The following is a 17,865-nucleotide window of genomic DNA, read 5'->3' as shown; positions in this document are numbered from 1 at the left end:
AATTATCATAATGGGTGATATGAATGGATGAGTATGCACTGGTCCTGAGGATAACGTATTGGATTGTAATGGAGTATCAGGAGAAAATGATAATGGTAAGCAACTAAAGGATATGTGTCAGGAGAGGAGCTTGTGCATTTGTAACTCATATTTCAAACAAAAAGGTGCATACAGTATAAATGTACATGGCATAGAAGGAACGGTGATCGTTTTGAAAGAAGCCTGAGATTACGTACTGGGAATGGTTGCTGATACAAGGGCCGTGAGAGGACGATGTGGATGTCTGTCAGATCATATGATTGTGGTATGCAAGATCAAGCTGAGAGGAGTGAGGTGGATCAGGAGAGACAGGAGCAGTCAGGGAGAAAGACTGAAAGTTGAGAAGCTGAGGATCAAAGAAATGGCAAATGATAACAGGACCAAGGTAGAGGAGTTAAAATCAGTGAGTTGGAATGAAATGGATCTGGACAGACTGTGGAATGCATATAGGGATTGCCGAGTTAGGGATGCTAAAGCGGTGTGTGGTGTAGCAAGAGTAACAACAAAGAAGAAAGGTATGGTGTGGTTGGATGAAGAGGTTAAGAGAGAGTGGAGGAAAAGAGGAGGAAGTGGCTAAGGTGGTTACAGGACAGGGGTTCAGTTGAAGTAAGAACTGAATATATTGAGAGCAAAAAGCATGTAAAGAGACCAGTGAGGAGGAAAAAGGAGGAGGTAAATGATGATCTAGGGAGAAAAATGAATGCAAACTAATCTGAAATTAGGAAGTTATTGTAGGAAGAGGTGCGGAAATGTAGAAGTGAAAGCGGAAAGAAATGTGTTGGTGTGAAGGTTGATGGGGATGAAGTAAGGACCAGATGGAAAGAATATTTTGAAAGCCTGATGAATGAGAATAGAGAGAGCAGAACAGCTGTAATCATGATTGTTTTGGGGATGTGCAGAGAAGGAATGCAGTGCCAGGAGACTTGACACTCGCACAGGTGAAGAGTGCTGTGAAGCGGCTGAAAAACAGGAAAGCAGCTGGGGTTGATAAGGTGTATGCAGAGATGATTAAGTGTATTGGAGGGAATGGATTGAATTGCTTGTTGATATGTAAGAAGGCATGGATGAGCAAAACTGTGCTAGCAGAGTGGAAAATGGCTGTGCTTGTTCCCCTGTACAAAAATAAAGGTGAGTGAAGTCAGTGCAAGAATTATCGTGACATAAGTTTATTGAGTGTGGTAGGGAAGGTATATTGAAGAATTATTATAGAGAAAGTAAGAGAGAGATCGGAAGTCCAAGTGAGTGATGAACAGGGTGGCTTTAGGAGTGGCAGAGGATGTGTGGATCAAATATTTACAGTGAGACAGATTGCATAGAAGGCTTGTGAGAAGGACTGTAAGGTGTTTATGTCATTCATGGATTTGGGAAAAGCATACGGCAAAGTGGACAGAGAAGGATTGTGGAAAGTTTTGCGCATGTACGGTGTAGATGGTAAGCTACTAGGTGCTGTCAAGAGTTTTTATGATAGTAGTGAAGCAAGTGTAAGGGTTATTGGGCATCAAAATGAATGGTTCAGGATCGGCTTGGGCATGCAACAAGGTTGTGTGATGTCACCATGGTTGTTCATATATATATATATATATATAGATGGATGAGGTGATGAGATAGGTTAAAACACAAGTAATGGAGAGGGAGATGGCACTGGTAATGATGATGGATGGAATATCTCAGATTTGTTGTATGGTAATGATGCAGTACTGCTTGCAAATACCAGACAAGAGCGTGGTAGGCTAGTGCAGAGTTTTGCTGATGTCTGTGAGTGTCGTGCCTTGAGAGTAAATGTAGAAAAGAGATAAGTGATGCATTTTGAGTGAGAAGGTGACACCCAGTGTGATGTTAGTGAATGGAGAGAGACTGGAATTGGTGATAGATTTCAGATACCCGGGTACAGTGATAGAAGAGAGGAAAATGTGCAAAAGAAGTGGATAGTAGAGTGACACAAGGAAGAAAAGTAGCAGGTGCAGTGAAGGCCTTGATAATAAACAGAGGCTTGAGTGTTGCAGCTGCACAAGACTTACTTTAACATATGGATGTGAGACTATGGTGTGGCATGAAAATGGGAAGTCAGGAGTAAGAGCAGTGGAGATGGGACTGCTGAGGAATGTATTTGGAGTACAGAGGGTGGGTAGATACGAAATAATGTGATTCGTGAAAGATGTGGAGTGAGGAAGTTGTTGGACGCCAGAATCATAGAGAGTGTACTGAGATGGTATGGTCATGTGGAGAGAATGGATAACAGTAGAGTGGTGAAAATGGTATGTCTGAGCGAATTTGAAGGAGGGAAGAGGCAAGGTAGGCCATGGAGAAGATAGAGAGATATGGTGGACAAGTGTGTGAGGAAGAGAGGTTTAGAAGTCGGTGAGGCTAGGGTACTGGCAAGAGATTGAGCTGGCTGTATGAATGTTGTGAGGATAAGTGCATGATCAGGGGTTTGGCACCCCCTTTTAACGTGGCAGTGTCCGGATTGACAGCATCGGATACATTTAAGTGAAGCTACAGAACGTCGTGAATATTATTAGTGTATCCGATAGAGCCAGGATTCCGGGGGCTTGAATGATGAGTGAATGAAAGCATGTCCCATTGGATTGGGAAAATTTGGGCTGTCTGGACATTGCTACTCCTCACCCTGCTCTAGGGTGTGAAAGGAGGTCCAGATAATGATGATGATTATAATGGATCCAACATGTTTGCATGCTTTGGCCTTGGTCACCAAATTGCAGCTCTCCACACTGCTTGATTTCTGGCAGCCTCTCCATTCAGTCCTTTACCCCTGAGGTCACACTCTATGACCTTGTCCCTTTCCTTATTTTTGTCTGCCTCTCTCAGCCTTAGCCCCAACATTCACACTTCTCACCTTCAGCACCTAATTGCTCTCCTTCTTCTCAACATCCCGAGACCCTCTCAATCAACCCATCCTCATTACAATACCAATACTCTCCAGTCCCATCCTTCCTCGCAACATATCAGTCACAGTCCATGCTCCTCTAGGCCTCACATTCAAGGATGCACTGTTTGTCCACCTAATCATTATCATTTCTATATTTTTGAATCTACGAATATTCTCTTCCTTTATTGCATAGATCTCACTACCATACAGCATTATACTCCTGATACGTACTGCATACAAAGATTCCTTAACTTGGAGGAGAGTCCTCTCATTGTTAGGAGAGACAACAGCGTCTTGACTTCTTCCAAATACACACCCCTAGCCACAGAGGTAGCCCTTGCCTTACTTCTTGCACATAACATGTCATCCAAATAAGAAAACTCCACACCCTCAAGAGACTATAGGAAGATCAGTTCTTTCATGCCCAACAGTCTCTACATGCTCTTCCCAGCACAACACACACTCGAAGTCAAATTTATTTCGCATCCTACCTCTAATACCGCATCTCCTATGCAACCACTTACCACAAACACTGCACAAGATGTAGTTACTTCCCACACCCTTGTGGCAGACTCCATGTGGCCACACTCTTTTAGCTTTGACAGTACCTCCCCCAGCTGTAGGTATCATCACTTTTGTTTTTTACTCTCAGTGTAGACGTTAATATTTAATATGTAACTGTATAACTATATAGCTGTAGGCATCAGTATATGTAATGGAGGCGCATATGTCCAGTTCAGGAAAAGTCATGCCATAATTCGAGATAGGAATGTCAGATGACTTGACGTATCACAAAACCCAGTTAGCCAGACAATGCAAGTATTTCCTGAACATGCAGTATAACCAACTTGAGCCAGTTATCTGACATCCTGGAAAACTACCTATGGAAATGTACCAGACGTAGACACACCTATGCACTGGTTGGTATATAATCCCAGGGAAAGCAGCTGTAAGGCTAGAGAGCCTGAGAGAACAATTGGAGATGGAAGTAGGAGAGGGAGGTTAAGTTTGCTGTCATGTTATGTTACTCTCCTTAATCACATTTCGATATAACTGTGTACAATAAAACTCCATAATCCAAGAAATGACCATAACTCGTCCCACTTATGATAAAAGAATACACAGAGAGAGAAAGAGAGAGAGAGAGATCAACCTATTAACTCTACTTGACGCCTCACCATATTACTGGCAGCATCCCACGTTACACTCCACTGGAGATAGAGGGGCAGCCATTAATCTGTGATACACCTGTAATATCTCTCTCCATCTAATTAAACTCCTTGGCTATGTCTGTCGACATTTGGTGGCAGCGATAAAAGATGTCACTTACAGCACATTAACAACGATAAACTATGTCCATCAACATTTGGTGGTGAGTGGCAAAAACAAACCAAGTACTGTACAGTCAAAATACATCTCACAACTACATGCAGCATCTGACTCTCCAGAACTGGACACATGCACCTACATTACTTATTGCATATACTGATGCCTATAGCTGTGTAGTTACATATTACATATTAATGCCTGCATCAAACCCTTGTCCCGCTCTGTCTGTCCTTGCTCTTTCCTCTACCTCCCTTTCGTTCTCTGCAATGACATTTAAGTCCTGTACCTCCCTTTCATTCTCTGCAATGACATTAAATCATTAGCATAAAACATCTCCCATGGGAGTCTATTTCTGAAGTCACTTGAGAGAGCTTCAAGCACCACAAAAAACTGTAAGACTTGCACAACATACCCACACCCCTTCACCACACATACACATTGCTTCCCATGCAGACGACGTAACACTAACATGTACACACCAAAATGCAAACACCGCCACACACATCGTCCAACCTTTTCTTAACACGCTACATGAATGGTTCACCACAAACAGACTCAAAAAATAGCTTCGCCCAAATCTACAGTGACCCTTCTCACAAACTGGACAGCAGAACGTAGTCACAGTCCACACCTCACCGTAAACAACACCCCCCAACCACATACACATGCAAAATCCTTGGTGTAACATACAATACATCAGTGTCATTTAAACAACACATCACAAGCATTAAAAATAATGCTAAGACTCAGTGCCCTAAGCTCACCTGCCCATACATCATTCAGACACAACAAAGAAACCACCACCACAGTATACACACAATACATTCAGTGATGAACTATGCAAGCCCTGCTTGGGCTTCTAACCTCACTGAAACACACTACAACATCCTACAGACCGTACAGAACAAGATCCTAAAAATAATCACAGGCTGCACTGCTGTTACACCCACAGACCACCTACACCAAAGTCAAGGATCATCTAGACCTGAGAGGCACACAAATTCTTGCCACAGCCTCCACAAATGCACATTATCCACTACACTACATGGCAGCACATCCACACACACCATGAAACATCAAAACAACACCCAGCACATGATATCATATGTAAATAGTCATCTCTCCCCCCTTGGGCGCCTCAAACCAACTTCCAGAAGCATATTCATGCTCTTATCACTCGCCACTTCATTCAGTCACTCAGAGACAACACGCAGCTGCATGCATGGCCTCCTGACATCCACCCTTCTCCTACCTCCCTTGTGAGGACATGGTTAAACCTGGCATGCATCATCCAGCCTTCTTGAGTTATCAGAAGAGGTTTAATTACTCCATTGCTGATGCCTGTCCAGGATGGAGCACAGCACCCAATACTATTAAGCATACTGTGGAAGACTGCATTGCACACAATCACCTGTGCCAGCAACACAACATACACTCCTTGAGAGCTCTGTGGGAAAGTCTGGTCTCAGCCGTGGCCTTCCTTTGGGACTCGTGGCTGTTCAGCCAGACTGCCTAGGAAACAACAACTGCTACTACTACTGTAAGAGGCTTCAGACAGTTTATATGATGCTTTGGACGTATTTTTCAAACTGTAGGTATTAGATACCAGAAAACCATTCATTACCAGTTATGCCATCAATATGAGGGTGCTCTCCTAAGCTGACTAAACTTGACGAGATGAGGTAAAGGTGGGGGCAAGTGCCATGAGGTGCATAGCCTAGCTGCAGTGTTGCTCTCTGTTAATTGGGCTTTTGAGCCTGTGGTGGGTTTATACACCCATGATCCTGGAATACAAGACCACAACTTAATGGCATCTGCCCCAATCTTTACGTTTTTATTTGATACAATCACAGTTTTTACCTTTGGTGTTAATTTAGTTACTGGACTTGCCCCTTATTGGCGAAGTTAAGTTTTCAATCATCTGAAATGTCAGGACCAACTTGCTTAGTCCCGGGTTCTTACGCTTCTCATGGGGCAACATAGGATTGAATGATGGATGGATGGGTAATTTTTCAATCACCTCTCCCCTTGTTTAGATGGGAGGTTGAGCCATGATGATAATTGTTTTGATTTTTTAAGTCTGGGGATGAAGATAATAATGGTGTTTTTCTTCTTGAAGAATCCCATACATAAGATCCTAAGCTGAAGTTATGTTGGTACTTCCACAGGACCGTGGTGACATCACTGCAGGGAAACAGTTTGTTCCTGGTGCCCTGGTGAACATTGACTACTGGCAGGATTATGATGCTGATGAAATGATGTTGACTGGGTACCCTGTCACCACTGCCTCGCCACTCCACCCTCAAGTGCTCTGCTTCCGCTGTGGCTCTCTCGGCAAGGAGCAGGTAATTTGTCATTTTATCCATGTTTAACCTCCTTGATGTCTTTTATTTTATGAAGTAGCACAAAATTAGGATTTGCATTTAGTCACATATCCCGTGTCCAGAAACTGCCTTTTAATTGAAGACGTATTAAAATCTGCTGTCAATGAGGAGCAGGCCCTCACTCCTCAGGAGCTCCCTTGTGGTGGTGTACGGTTCAGTAAAACTTTCCCTCCCCGAGCTTCCCTCACTTTCCAGAAACTTGCTATTTTTGCCCAGCTGTTAGAAAATCAAAAGTTTTTCATAATCTCAACCATTAAAAAAAGAAGAAAAAAGTAATGGATAGTAAAAGTAAAAACTTTGCTTAAGAGTTGTTAATATGACTTTTTAAAATAATACAAAAGTTCATTAGTAGAGTAAACTCTCAATTATCCGTTATAATTCAGCCAAACCCTATGCTGAATAAAGTGAAATGCCATATATTGCATAGTACCCCCATCAGCTCAACATTTAGTGTTGAGCCAGGTATTGTGTTACTGTCTTGACCCTCTAACCTAAAAACTTTCCCATCAGTAAAACATGAAAACTAAGCATAAAATACAATGCAGCAATGATATAGTACGGTAATATAATACATAGTGTACTACTGATACAGCAATGATACAGTACAATAATATAGTATGTAGTGTACTACTGATACACCAATGATACAGTACAGTAATACAGCACATAGTGTACTACTGTATTTACTCACCAAGTGTTGCTTCAATGCAAGGTAGCGTTGCACACCATGCAGTACAGTTCTGTATTGCACCATGTGCCGTCATAATTTCAGAATCACAATAGAGCACTAGGACACGAGCACTGACAAGCCATGAGCTTTGCAACAACAATGAGTGTAGGATGCCACAGAGTTAGTCACAGCACTGGGGTTTGTAACCGCGTGGTTAGCGGAACAGAGAGCACACATACATGTACTAGATCCACTAGTGAGAATGAGAGCACAGCAGTATGCTCGGCTCGCTGGGTGAGCTTCTCCCTTGACAGATTCTGATTGGCTGGTGTGTAGTGGGTGTTCTCACTGGCTGGCGCATAGCAGGCTTTCTCACTGGCTGGCGCATAGCTGGCATTCTCACTGGCTGGTGCGTAGGAGGCCTTCTCATTTGTTGGTATGTTTCAGGGTTCTCCCAGGTGCCGTTTGGCTGCCGCTTACAGGGTGGTTGATATGCCATGACACCAGATGTTGTATAATTTTGCCAGATATTGCTTTGATAGAGCTGAGCCAGTAGTGCTGGATATTGCTTTGGGCCGGATATTACAGTGATGGATAATTGAGAGATTACTCATAAGTAAAAACTTTGCTTAGCTGCTAGACGCCGGGAATGTTCTGGGTGCAGCTGCCCTCTCCATGCAGGCATATTTTCCAAAATAGCCTTTTTTCAGTCTTCATATCTGGGAAAGTATAGCATTTAGGAAAACAAAGTAAAGACCATATTACTCACCAACTCCTCTTCTTGCGAGTGAAAGCATCCCCAGGTCTGCAGATGGTCATGTAGATGAGTAAGGACATGAAGAATATGAGTAACTTTGACGCTCAAAGCAGGATGTATTCGTGCGTGTGTGCGGCTCCAACTTAGGCTTCAGTCTCAGCATGATAACTTCCCCATTACTAGATAAACCAGACACAGTGGTGTCCAAGGCATGCCCTATGGCACTTTCACTGAGCCCTTTTGTAGTATCTTCGAAAGAGGCTTGGCAAGGCTGGATTCAGACAGGAGTGGAATCGGACAAGGAGGTTTCAGAAAACATCATTCTACACCTGGCATATTCACAGAGAAGACTGAGGTACGCTTGCAGTGGGTGGTGGGAGTCGCCCCATATTCTTTGGTGCCGAGATCAAATGATAACCAGTTCAAACTGTGGCAGGAATATATTTGCAGCTCCTCCTGTCACCCAGCAGTCTCCGTCCATCCCTTTTGTGGTGGGTAGGGGCTAAGAGTTGTAAATGGCCCTTTTTTTTTTTAAACCCTTTACCCGTGGGCTGTCACTACCGTGACACTCGTTACTTAAGTACCATACCGTGGGCTGTCACTTCTTTGATCCAGGGATTTTTTTAAATTGCCGAGGCTTTCAAGTGCGGTCTTGTATCATCTGTCAAGTACTGCTTGTGTGTAGCTATAGGCAGTGCTGCTAGTACTGTTAGTACAGGTAAGCCCTTAATTCACGCGAGGGTTAGGTTCCCAGACCCTTCACGTATGTGGTAAATTCGCGTATATGTTCTGCCCTTGTGTGCACATAATTATGCATGTCTATACGTATATTACGTCTGAATAATACTGTTTATGCACTGCATACACCTTATAAACTAGCATAAAGTATTAAAACAACAAAAATGTAACAAATTTCAAACTGAAACCTGACAAGCACAGGCGTAGGTGGAGATACCTCAGCAGTCTGGTGCACTAGCCCTCACTGCCTCCCGTATGCTACATTCTGCCTTCTTTATTGTATGAACAGTTGACTCATTCACCCCAAACATGCGGTTACAATTCACAGGCGTAGGTGGAGACACTTTAGCAGTCTGGTGCACTAGCCCTCACTGTCTCCCGTATGCTACGTTCTCCTTCTTTATTGTATGAACAGTTGACTCACCCCAAACATACGGTTCTGAGACATTTCACCATCAAGTCAATTCACCGTCAAAACATGGACAATTCCCCATCACTCTATTAATATACTTATTATTGATTAATTAATACTTTAATAACTAATTTTCAGGGGGATTTTATAACTCATATAAGTAAAAAACTAATGTACTGTACTTGCTAAATAAACTGGTATGTAAATAAATGACGGGGAATCGTCCTGACGGAGAATTGTCGCCGACATTCCTCCCTGAAGTATGTCCAACACTTTAACTTTCTCTGTCAGCAACATCACTTTACAAGTCAGTTTTGGTGTGTTACCACATGCATCACTAGCACTACGCTTATGCCCCATGTTGACAGACAAGGCAAGCAATTACTGGAAGGCAGAAAAATAAGCCACAAATAACGATTTGCAAGTCATGCATGGTTCGACCGTCGGATTCAAACTGACTGTGTGGTGCGTGGTAGATCGATCTCCCAGGCTCCCACACACACATACACACACACACATACATATATGTGTGCACACGGGCAGCAGGAAGGCATTTTTTATATTTTATTTATTTCTCTTGTATATTGAAATTACTTATTTGAATACTATAATTTTGTTTTAATTATTGTACGAAAAATTCGTGGATAACCGAAATCGCGTGAAAAAAGTTCGTGTGAATTAAGGGATAACTTGTACTTGCATCCAGTGTTACCAATTTAGCCATTTTTCTGTGTTTGCCTCCCCTCCCCACCTCCCCTCCCTTACCCCCTCCCCCCCTAGCTACAGCCTGGCTGCACAGCACAACTCCCGGCCGGTTTTTTCCATTCCATTTTTCCATTGAAATGTCCCCTATGCCCTATTCTCATACCAAAAAATATATAAAAAAAAGAGAAAAGGCTAATTGATACTGCCATTGGCCACAAAGTAGCTAATTTATCATCTGGCAACACCCTACGTGCACTTGGTCGCTAATTTTTCCTGTTCATTACCCATTGAAATGTCCATTATGACCTGTTCTCAATCTAAAAAATATATGTAAAAGAAAGGGAAAAGGCTTCCATTGACCTGGAAGTAGCTGATTTATTGTATATTGTCTAGATTTCCTGCTATCCCTGCTGGAAGGGCATGGCGCAGTCCAGCCATCCCTGCGGATAAGGGGTTAAACACCTTGGACAAACTTGCCACAAATGAAAGTACATGTACAGCATGTAAATTAAAGCTTTTATGTTGATTCCCAAGAGCTTTTTGAGTAATTGTTTTCTTGGGGGCGCCCATCATCCACTCAACTCATTGTAGGGATGCCTAATGGTCTCTACGCTGAGTAACAAGCCAAGTGGCTTCCTGTACCCAAGAAACATTTACTGCACTGGGTGGTAACCACTTAACCCGCCGCATCCCGATAACATACGGATACATTGCAATGTTTTGCCATGCTCAGTCCCGATAACGTATTGCAGTTGCGAGGTCCGTCATTTGCACATTTGTCAAATTTTGCTCGTGATTTTTGGTACGTATATGTTGGACACTTTCCCCTAGGGACACTGCCGCCCATCATTGTCTCAGCAACTCACCTCTTAGCAGTGACCTGACCAGTAAAGACATGTCGCACCACGGTACGAAATTGAAGGCGAGAGTGATTCTCCAATTGATGATGATGTGGGGGACAGAGATTATGTGGCGCTTGAGGAAGAAACGAGCAGAAGTGATGGGGAGGTAATGTCGCCAAGGAAGGTGCGGTATGTTGATGTGTTCAGTGAGTGTAACAACGCTTATATTGCCTATATTATTGTGTGAAAACCAATATATTCTTTTACTACATATAAATTTGTTCCAAATGAACAAATATCTACCTATTCTGAGTGGTTTGCAATAGTTACCGCTACCATAGAAAACGTGACACCTGCAGCGCAGCTCCAGAGAACATAGTACCAGGTGTGTGGAGGGTCACCTGTTTAGACCACTTCCAGGCTCAGGTGAGCACTTTTTCTCTGAATTGGCATTGCTTCTCACAAAAAGCAGAGGTTTGAGCTGGGGAAAAAAGTGGTCAAAATCGGGGGTGGGGGTGGGAGGGGGGGTCAGTGGTGAAAAATTGGTCGGGACGCAGCGGGTTAGCCGGGGTTTTGGCTAGGTTAAGTGTCCACCAGATTCCCCTATCCAAAATCACTTTATCATGGTAATTGTTTTAGATAGCCTTGGAGGGCCCAATACCTGCCCAGGATCCCAACTAAATGGGCAGATTCGTGTGGCCATGTAGAATGTGAGAGGTGTGAATAAGGAGAGCAAGAGGGTGGAAGTGGTGAACGTGTTCAACAGTGCGAGATATGGCGTGATGGCATTGTGTGAAACAAAGATGAAAGGGTGTGAAATGGAGGAGTGGGAGGGTGTGAAATGATTAAGAGCGGGCATGGATGGGCGAGGAAGATGCAAGGAAGGAGTTGCTTTGTTGATGAATGAGGTGTGGCAGAGTGGAATGAGAGATTACAAATGTATCAGCTCGAGGTGTATGTATGTCAAGTTCAAGTTTGAGAAGGTGAAACTGGCTGTGATTGTGGCGTATGCACCATGTGAGGACAGGAGTGAGCGAGAGGAAGACAGGTTTTGGGATAAGCTGGATGAAGCAGTGGGAGAAATGCCCAGGAGCTATAAAATTATCATAATGGATGATATGAATGGAAGAGTAGGCACTGGTCCCGAGGATAACATAATGGGTTGTAATGGAGTACCAGGAGAAAATGATAATAGAAAGCGACTGAAGGATATGTGTCAGGAGAGGAGGTTGTGCATTTGTAACTCGTATTTCAAGCAAAAAGATGCACGTAAATATACAAGGTATAGAGGGAACAGATATCGTGTTGAAAAGAGCCTGAATGATTACGTGCTCGTAGAGAAGTCGATGCTGGGAATGGTTGCTAATACGAGGGCCGTGAGGGGACAACGTGGATGGCTGTCAGATCACATGATTGTGGTATGCAGGATCAAGCTGAGAGTTGGACCAGGAGAGAAAGGAGCAGTCGGGGAGAAAGACTAAGAGTCGAGAAGCTGAGATAAAAGAAATGGCAGATAAATACAGGACAAATGTAGGGGAGGAGTTAGGATCAGTGAATTGGAATGAAATGGATCTGGACAGCCTGTGGAATGCATATAGGGATTGCTTAGTTAGAAATGCTAAAGCAGTGTGTGGTGAGGCAAGAGTAACAACAAAGAAGAAAGGTATGGCATGGTGGGATGAAGAGGTTAAGAGAGCAGTGGAGGATAAGAGGAAGAAGCAGCTAGCTAGAGTGGTTACAGGACTCAGGTTCAGTTGAAGTAAGAACTAAATATATTGAGAGCAAGAACCATGTAAAGTTTCTAGTGAAGAGGAAAGAGGAGGTAAATGATGATCTAGGAAGAAAAATGAATGCAAACAACAGTGAGTCCTCAAAATACGAAAGGGATAGGGACCAACAAAAACTTTTGTAATCCAAAATTTCGTATATCGGAACGATTTTCCCTTTTGAAATATACATATAAAAGGGAGGGATGCGTTCCAGGGCCGGTATTAATAAAAACTTCTAGGAGTACTCCTAAAATTACTACTAAAAGTGGTTGTAGATGAGAGTTGCTTCTAAAAGTTCCTCCTAGGAGGACTCGTAGTAGTAATTTCGCTCCTACCATGAAGTGTTACCAACACAAAGAATCCCTGCTTAATATATTTAATAAATTGCCATTAGAAAGCCATAGAGTATCAGTAAGAAGTTAAAAAATGAAAAACTAGTTTTTATAAATAGGAACATCTATTTGAGCATATATTATGATTCATTACGAATGTCGATAAAATGTAAACACATCGTGTGGTCAGCTGATCGTGCATGCTACCATCGGGGCATTGTGTGTACACGTGGTAAAGTGACCGTCAACAATGGCGCAATTTCAACAAACCACGGCTGCAGATAAATTCTGGAGAAAGAGAAACTGGACAGGGGAAGAGTGTCTCGTGCTGGCAGAAGGCGTTGGAGAAAGAAAAAGAATTATAAAAGGGAAATTCAGCCCTGGGAACACCTTGGACATGGAAAAGCATGCATGGGCTGAGATTGCAAATGCCGTGAATGCTGCTTCTTCTCATCCACTTTCTTGCCAAATTCGGGCATCATGTGTTGATCCAGGCCACCTTTCAACCACATCCAGTATTTTATATTCACTATCAAATGCCAACTGAATGTTCATGCTGTGGTAATTTTTCGGTATTTTACAAGTTGCCAGTATGCGGTTCAGGGATATTACCCCCATAAATGCATAGTATGATACCTAACTCTAAGGTGAGCATTCCACTGCAGCAGGTGAGGTTAGGTTAGGTTGGGTTAGGTTAAGTTAGGTCCACAAAATTATACTGCACAACCTGGGGGGTGTATTGGCAACTTGTAAAAAATTACCAATTTTTCCTATTCACATATACTTCTTCATAACTGGTTTGGTGCCACAATTCGTATGTGAGTCCCATCAGTCACACCAGCTACCCCAGGAAAGCCAGCAATTCGCCTGAATTTTTTTTCAGTTCTTTGTAGTTCAGGGAGTGTATGAGGGAACTTTACAAACCTCTTAACAATGTGTGGAGCAGTTAGAGCATAGAGTGTTTCAGTTATCACATTGCTCACTGATGGCTGCGATGGTCCAAAGCCATCACAATTACACTGCTGCATTTTTTCAGTTGCAAGGTATGTACCTTAATAGTATCAACGCTTTCATCTCGGGTGTGAGAGGATGGTTTCGATGTGTGGGTCTTTCCAGTACATCACTTACTAAATCAGTAATAAACAGAATGCCCTCACGATTGAAACGGTACCTTCTTACAAGTTCTTGATCATCATATTCCATGAGTGCATCCTTCCGAGCTCAAAAATTTCTGCGTGGTGGGTGGTGTCGGTCAGCCATGGTCTATGTTGTCTTGTCTCTTGGTGTTTGAGGGATGCAGCTACTGTGTTTACTGTCACTGAAAGCCCTACAAACTCCTTAAAAGTCCTTGTGGAGGACTTTTCTTTTTAGCGATTGTACGAGTAAACTTAGGAGTTGAAAGTAACTTTTAGGACTTTTACTTTTTAACGATTTTACGAGTGAACTTAGGAGTTGAAAGTAACTTTTAGGAGTACTTCTAGAAGTTAGGAGCCAATTTTCACTTTGAGAGGAACTTTTTACTCCTAGGAGTTTTTATTAATACAGGCACTGGACCCCGTTGGATCCCCCACTAAAACTTTACCCCTCCTATTTAGAAGTATCAATAAACGTATACAGTACTTTACTACAGTATTGTACAGACATAAAAAAATAAAACATACAACTAATTACTGTAGCATTAGTACACTGTACAGTTAAATATAGACCTGTGCTGCAGCTGGAGATTCGTGTTGTTGATATGGTGCTAAGTCCATGCGAAAGCTGCAGGTCTTCGTGGCTTGGCAGGTGGCTGAAGATGAAGAGGAGGAGGTGGCCATCTTCTTGTACATTTCCTTTTTCTTCGTCACAGTCCCAACGGTTGGTGGTGCAAGGCCTAAAGCTCACCCAATCTGCGAGACTCCCTGTCCCACCTTGTGGCGTCTTATTATTTCCAATTTCCTCTCAAGAGTGAGAGTACGATGCTGTTTCTTCTTTGCACTTGGTTCCCTGGATGCTGGAGATGATGCAGGGCGCTTGGGAGGCATGGCAAAAATACGAAAAGGTGAAGAACAGAGAAAAGCAGCGTAACAAACAGCGAAGCTGAAAGGAGAGGACGGACGTGACTCGCTGGGAAGCGCGTGAAAATGTGTTTACCAGAGAGGGGTTAATTTGTTTTCTCGCCACAAGCGAGTGCGGCACTGTGCAGCGCGCCCATTTTGAATTTTTCGTATATCCTTTCTTATCGTTTTTCGTACCATCAACACAGAGACTTTCCTATTTGTGGAACTTGTCCTACATGTATCGCATTTGTACCATCTGAAATTTGCACTTCGAGTTTTCGTATTTCAAGGACTCACTGTACTCTGAAAACAGAAAGTTATTCTGGAAAGAGGTGTGGAAATGTATAAGAGACAGCAGAAAGAAATGTGAAAGTGTGGAGGATGCAGGTGGTATTTTGTTAACCCATGAGGATGAAGCACCAGATGGAAAGAATATTTTGAAAGCCTGATGAATGGGAATAGAGCAGAGCCACTGTAAACATGATTGGTTTTGGGAGTGTGCAGAGAAGGAATGTAGTGCCAGGAGACATGTCACTCGCACAGGCGAAGAGCGCAGTGAAGTGGCTGAAAAGTAGGAAAGCAGCTGGGGTGCAGAGACGACTAAATGTAGTGGAGAGAGCAGAATGAAGTGCTTGTTGGAGATATGTAAGAAGGCATGGATGAGTGAAATTGTGCCAGCAGAGTGGAAGAAGGCTGTGATTGTACCTCTGTACAAAAATAATGGTGAGTAAATTGAGTGCAAGGATTATTGTGGCATAAGTTTATTGAGTGTGGTGGGGAAGGTATATGGAAGAATTATCATAGAGAAAGTAAGACAGATTTCAGAAAACGTAGTGAGTGATGAACAGGATGGCTTTAGGAGTGGCAGAGGATGTGTGGATCAAATATTTGCAGTAAAACAGACAGTGGAGAAGGGTTATGAGAAGGACTATAAGGTGTTAATGACATTTGTGGATCTGGATATAGCATATGACAAAGTAGACAGAGAAGGATTGTGGAAGGTTTTGTGCTTGTACGATGTAGGTGGTACTGTAAGCTGCTAGATGTCGTCAAGAGTTTTTATGATGGTAGTGAAGCATGTGTAAGGGTTAATGGGCATCTGAGTGAATGGTTCATGGTTGGTGTAGACGTGCGACAAGGTTGTGTGATGTCTCCTTGGTTGTTCAATGTATTTATGTCAATGGGATGATGAGAGAAGTAAAAACATGAGTAATGGAGAGGGGGATGGCATTGGTAATGAATGGTGATGGATGAAATATCTCAGATTTTTTGTATGCTGATGATGCAATACTACATGCAAATACTGGACAAAAACTAGGAAGACTAGTGCACAGTTTTGCTGATGTCTGTGAGCGTCGTGCCTTGAGAGTAAATGTAGAAAAGAGATGGTTATTGAGAGAGAAGATGACTCCCAGTGTGAAGTTACATTGAATGGAGAGAGACTGGAATTGGTGAGAGAGTTAAAAAATCTGGGTACAGTGATTGAAGAGAGAGGAAAATGTGCAAAAGAAGTGGAAAGTAAGAGTGACCTACGGAAGGAAAGTAGCTGGTGCGATGAAGGCCTTGAGGCCTTGATAAGAACAGAGGTTTGGGTGTTGCAGCTGCAGGTGGAGCACATGAAGGAGTGTTAGTGCCAACTTTAATATATGGATGTGAGACTATGGTGTGGCATGAAAATGAAATGTCAAGAGTAAGAGCAGTGGAGATTTGACTGCTGAGGAATGTATGTGGAGTACAGAGAGAGGATAGGATACGAAGTAATGTGATTTCATGAAAGATGTGGAGTGAGGAAGTCTGTGGACACCAAAGTCGAAGAGAGTGTCCTGAGATGGTATGGTCATTTGTGGAGAGTGGGTAACAACAGAGTGATGAGAAAGGTATATCTGAGCGAATCTGAAGGAGAAGAGGTGAGGTAGGTAAGGAGAAGGTGGAGGGATACGGTTGATGCGTGTGTGGGGAAGAGAGGTTTCGAAGTCGGTGAGATTAAGGGACTGACTGGGGATCGAACTGGCCGTATGAATATTGTGAGGAGAAGCTCATGATCAGGGATTTGGCACCCATTTTAAACATGACAGTCTCTGGATTGACTATCAGATAGGTTTATGTGGAGCTACGGAACGTCTCTATCTATCTATCTATTGCCAGACGCCTCAATCCCGTTTGGGGTGGCCACAAACAAATCGCCTCCACGTCACCTTGTCCCCTGCCATTTCACTGCCCTGCTCCCAACTCACACCCCCCTCTCTCATATACCTCTCCACCTCATCCCTCCATCTCATCCTCAGCCTCCCCCTCCCTCTTCCCCCTTCCACCTCACTCACATACACTCTCTTCGTCAGTCTTTCACCCTCCATCCTCTCCACACGGCCAAACCACCTCAGTGTGTTCCTCATAACGCTTCCTATCACATCCACATCCACACCAAAACGCTTCTTTATATCCTCATTCGTCAGCCTGTCTCTCCATGTGACTCCACAGGCTCCTCTTAAATAACTCATTTCCACTGCTCTCACTCTTGACTTGTGTGCCTCCAACAACGTCCAAGCTTCACTTCCATGTGTTAGAGTTGGTATCACAATACTGTCATATAGTAACTTTTTCACTTTCATGCTCACTTCCCTGTTTCTTATCACTGCTTTCAAGGAACCAGCAACCTTCCTTCCCTGCTGTACCCTTTCAAGGACTTCACCTTCCAAACCTCCATCCTTACTCATCACACTACCCAAGTACTTAAACGTACTCACATTTTCCAATTCCTCACCATCCAGCCTCGCTGTGCATTCACTGACTTCACCTCTCTCAAAGACCATCACTTTACTCTTCCCAACATTCACCTTTAGATTCCGTTTCTTACACACTCTCCCAAACTCATCCACCAAGCCTTGCAGCTCCCCTTCGTCTTCACTCAACAACACAGTATCATCTGCAAACAACAGTACAGGGAGTTTCCATACACTATCCT

At 43.2% G+C, this 17,865-nt stretch overlaps 1 protein-coding gene across 1 annotated transcript in view; it reads left to right on the top strand.

The window, feature by feature from the left end:
* trx (histone lysine N-methyltransferase trithorax) overlaps positions 1-17,865 on the top strand; it is a 244,798-nt gene that overhangs the window by 83,522 nt on the left and 143,411 nt on the right. The window contains exon 8 of the mRNA XM_080275135.1: positions 6,424-6,600. Coding sequence (XP_080131261.1) covers positions 6,424-6,600 — 177 coding nt within the window. The remainder of the gene's footprint in view (positions 1-6,423; positions 6,601-17,865) is intronic.

The sequence above is a fragment of the Coenobita brevimanus genome, chromosome 60, assembly GCF_032717465.1.
Source record: "Coenobita brevimanus isolate Jiangsu-jjx chromosome 60, ASM3271746v2, whole genome shotgun sequence".
Taxonomy (NCBI): Eukaryota; Metazoa; Arthropoda; class Malacostraca; order Decapoda; family Coenobitidae; genus Coenobita; species Coenobita brevimanus.
The sequence above is the reverse complement of the archived record's forward strand: the minus strand, read 5'-3'. Positions and strand labels throughout refer to the sequence as shown.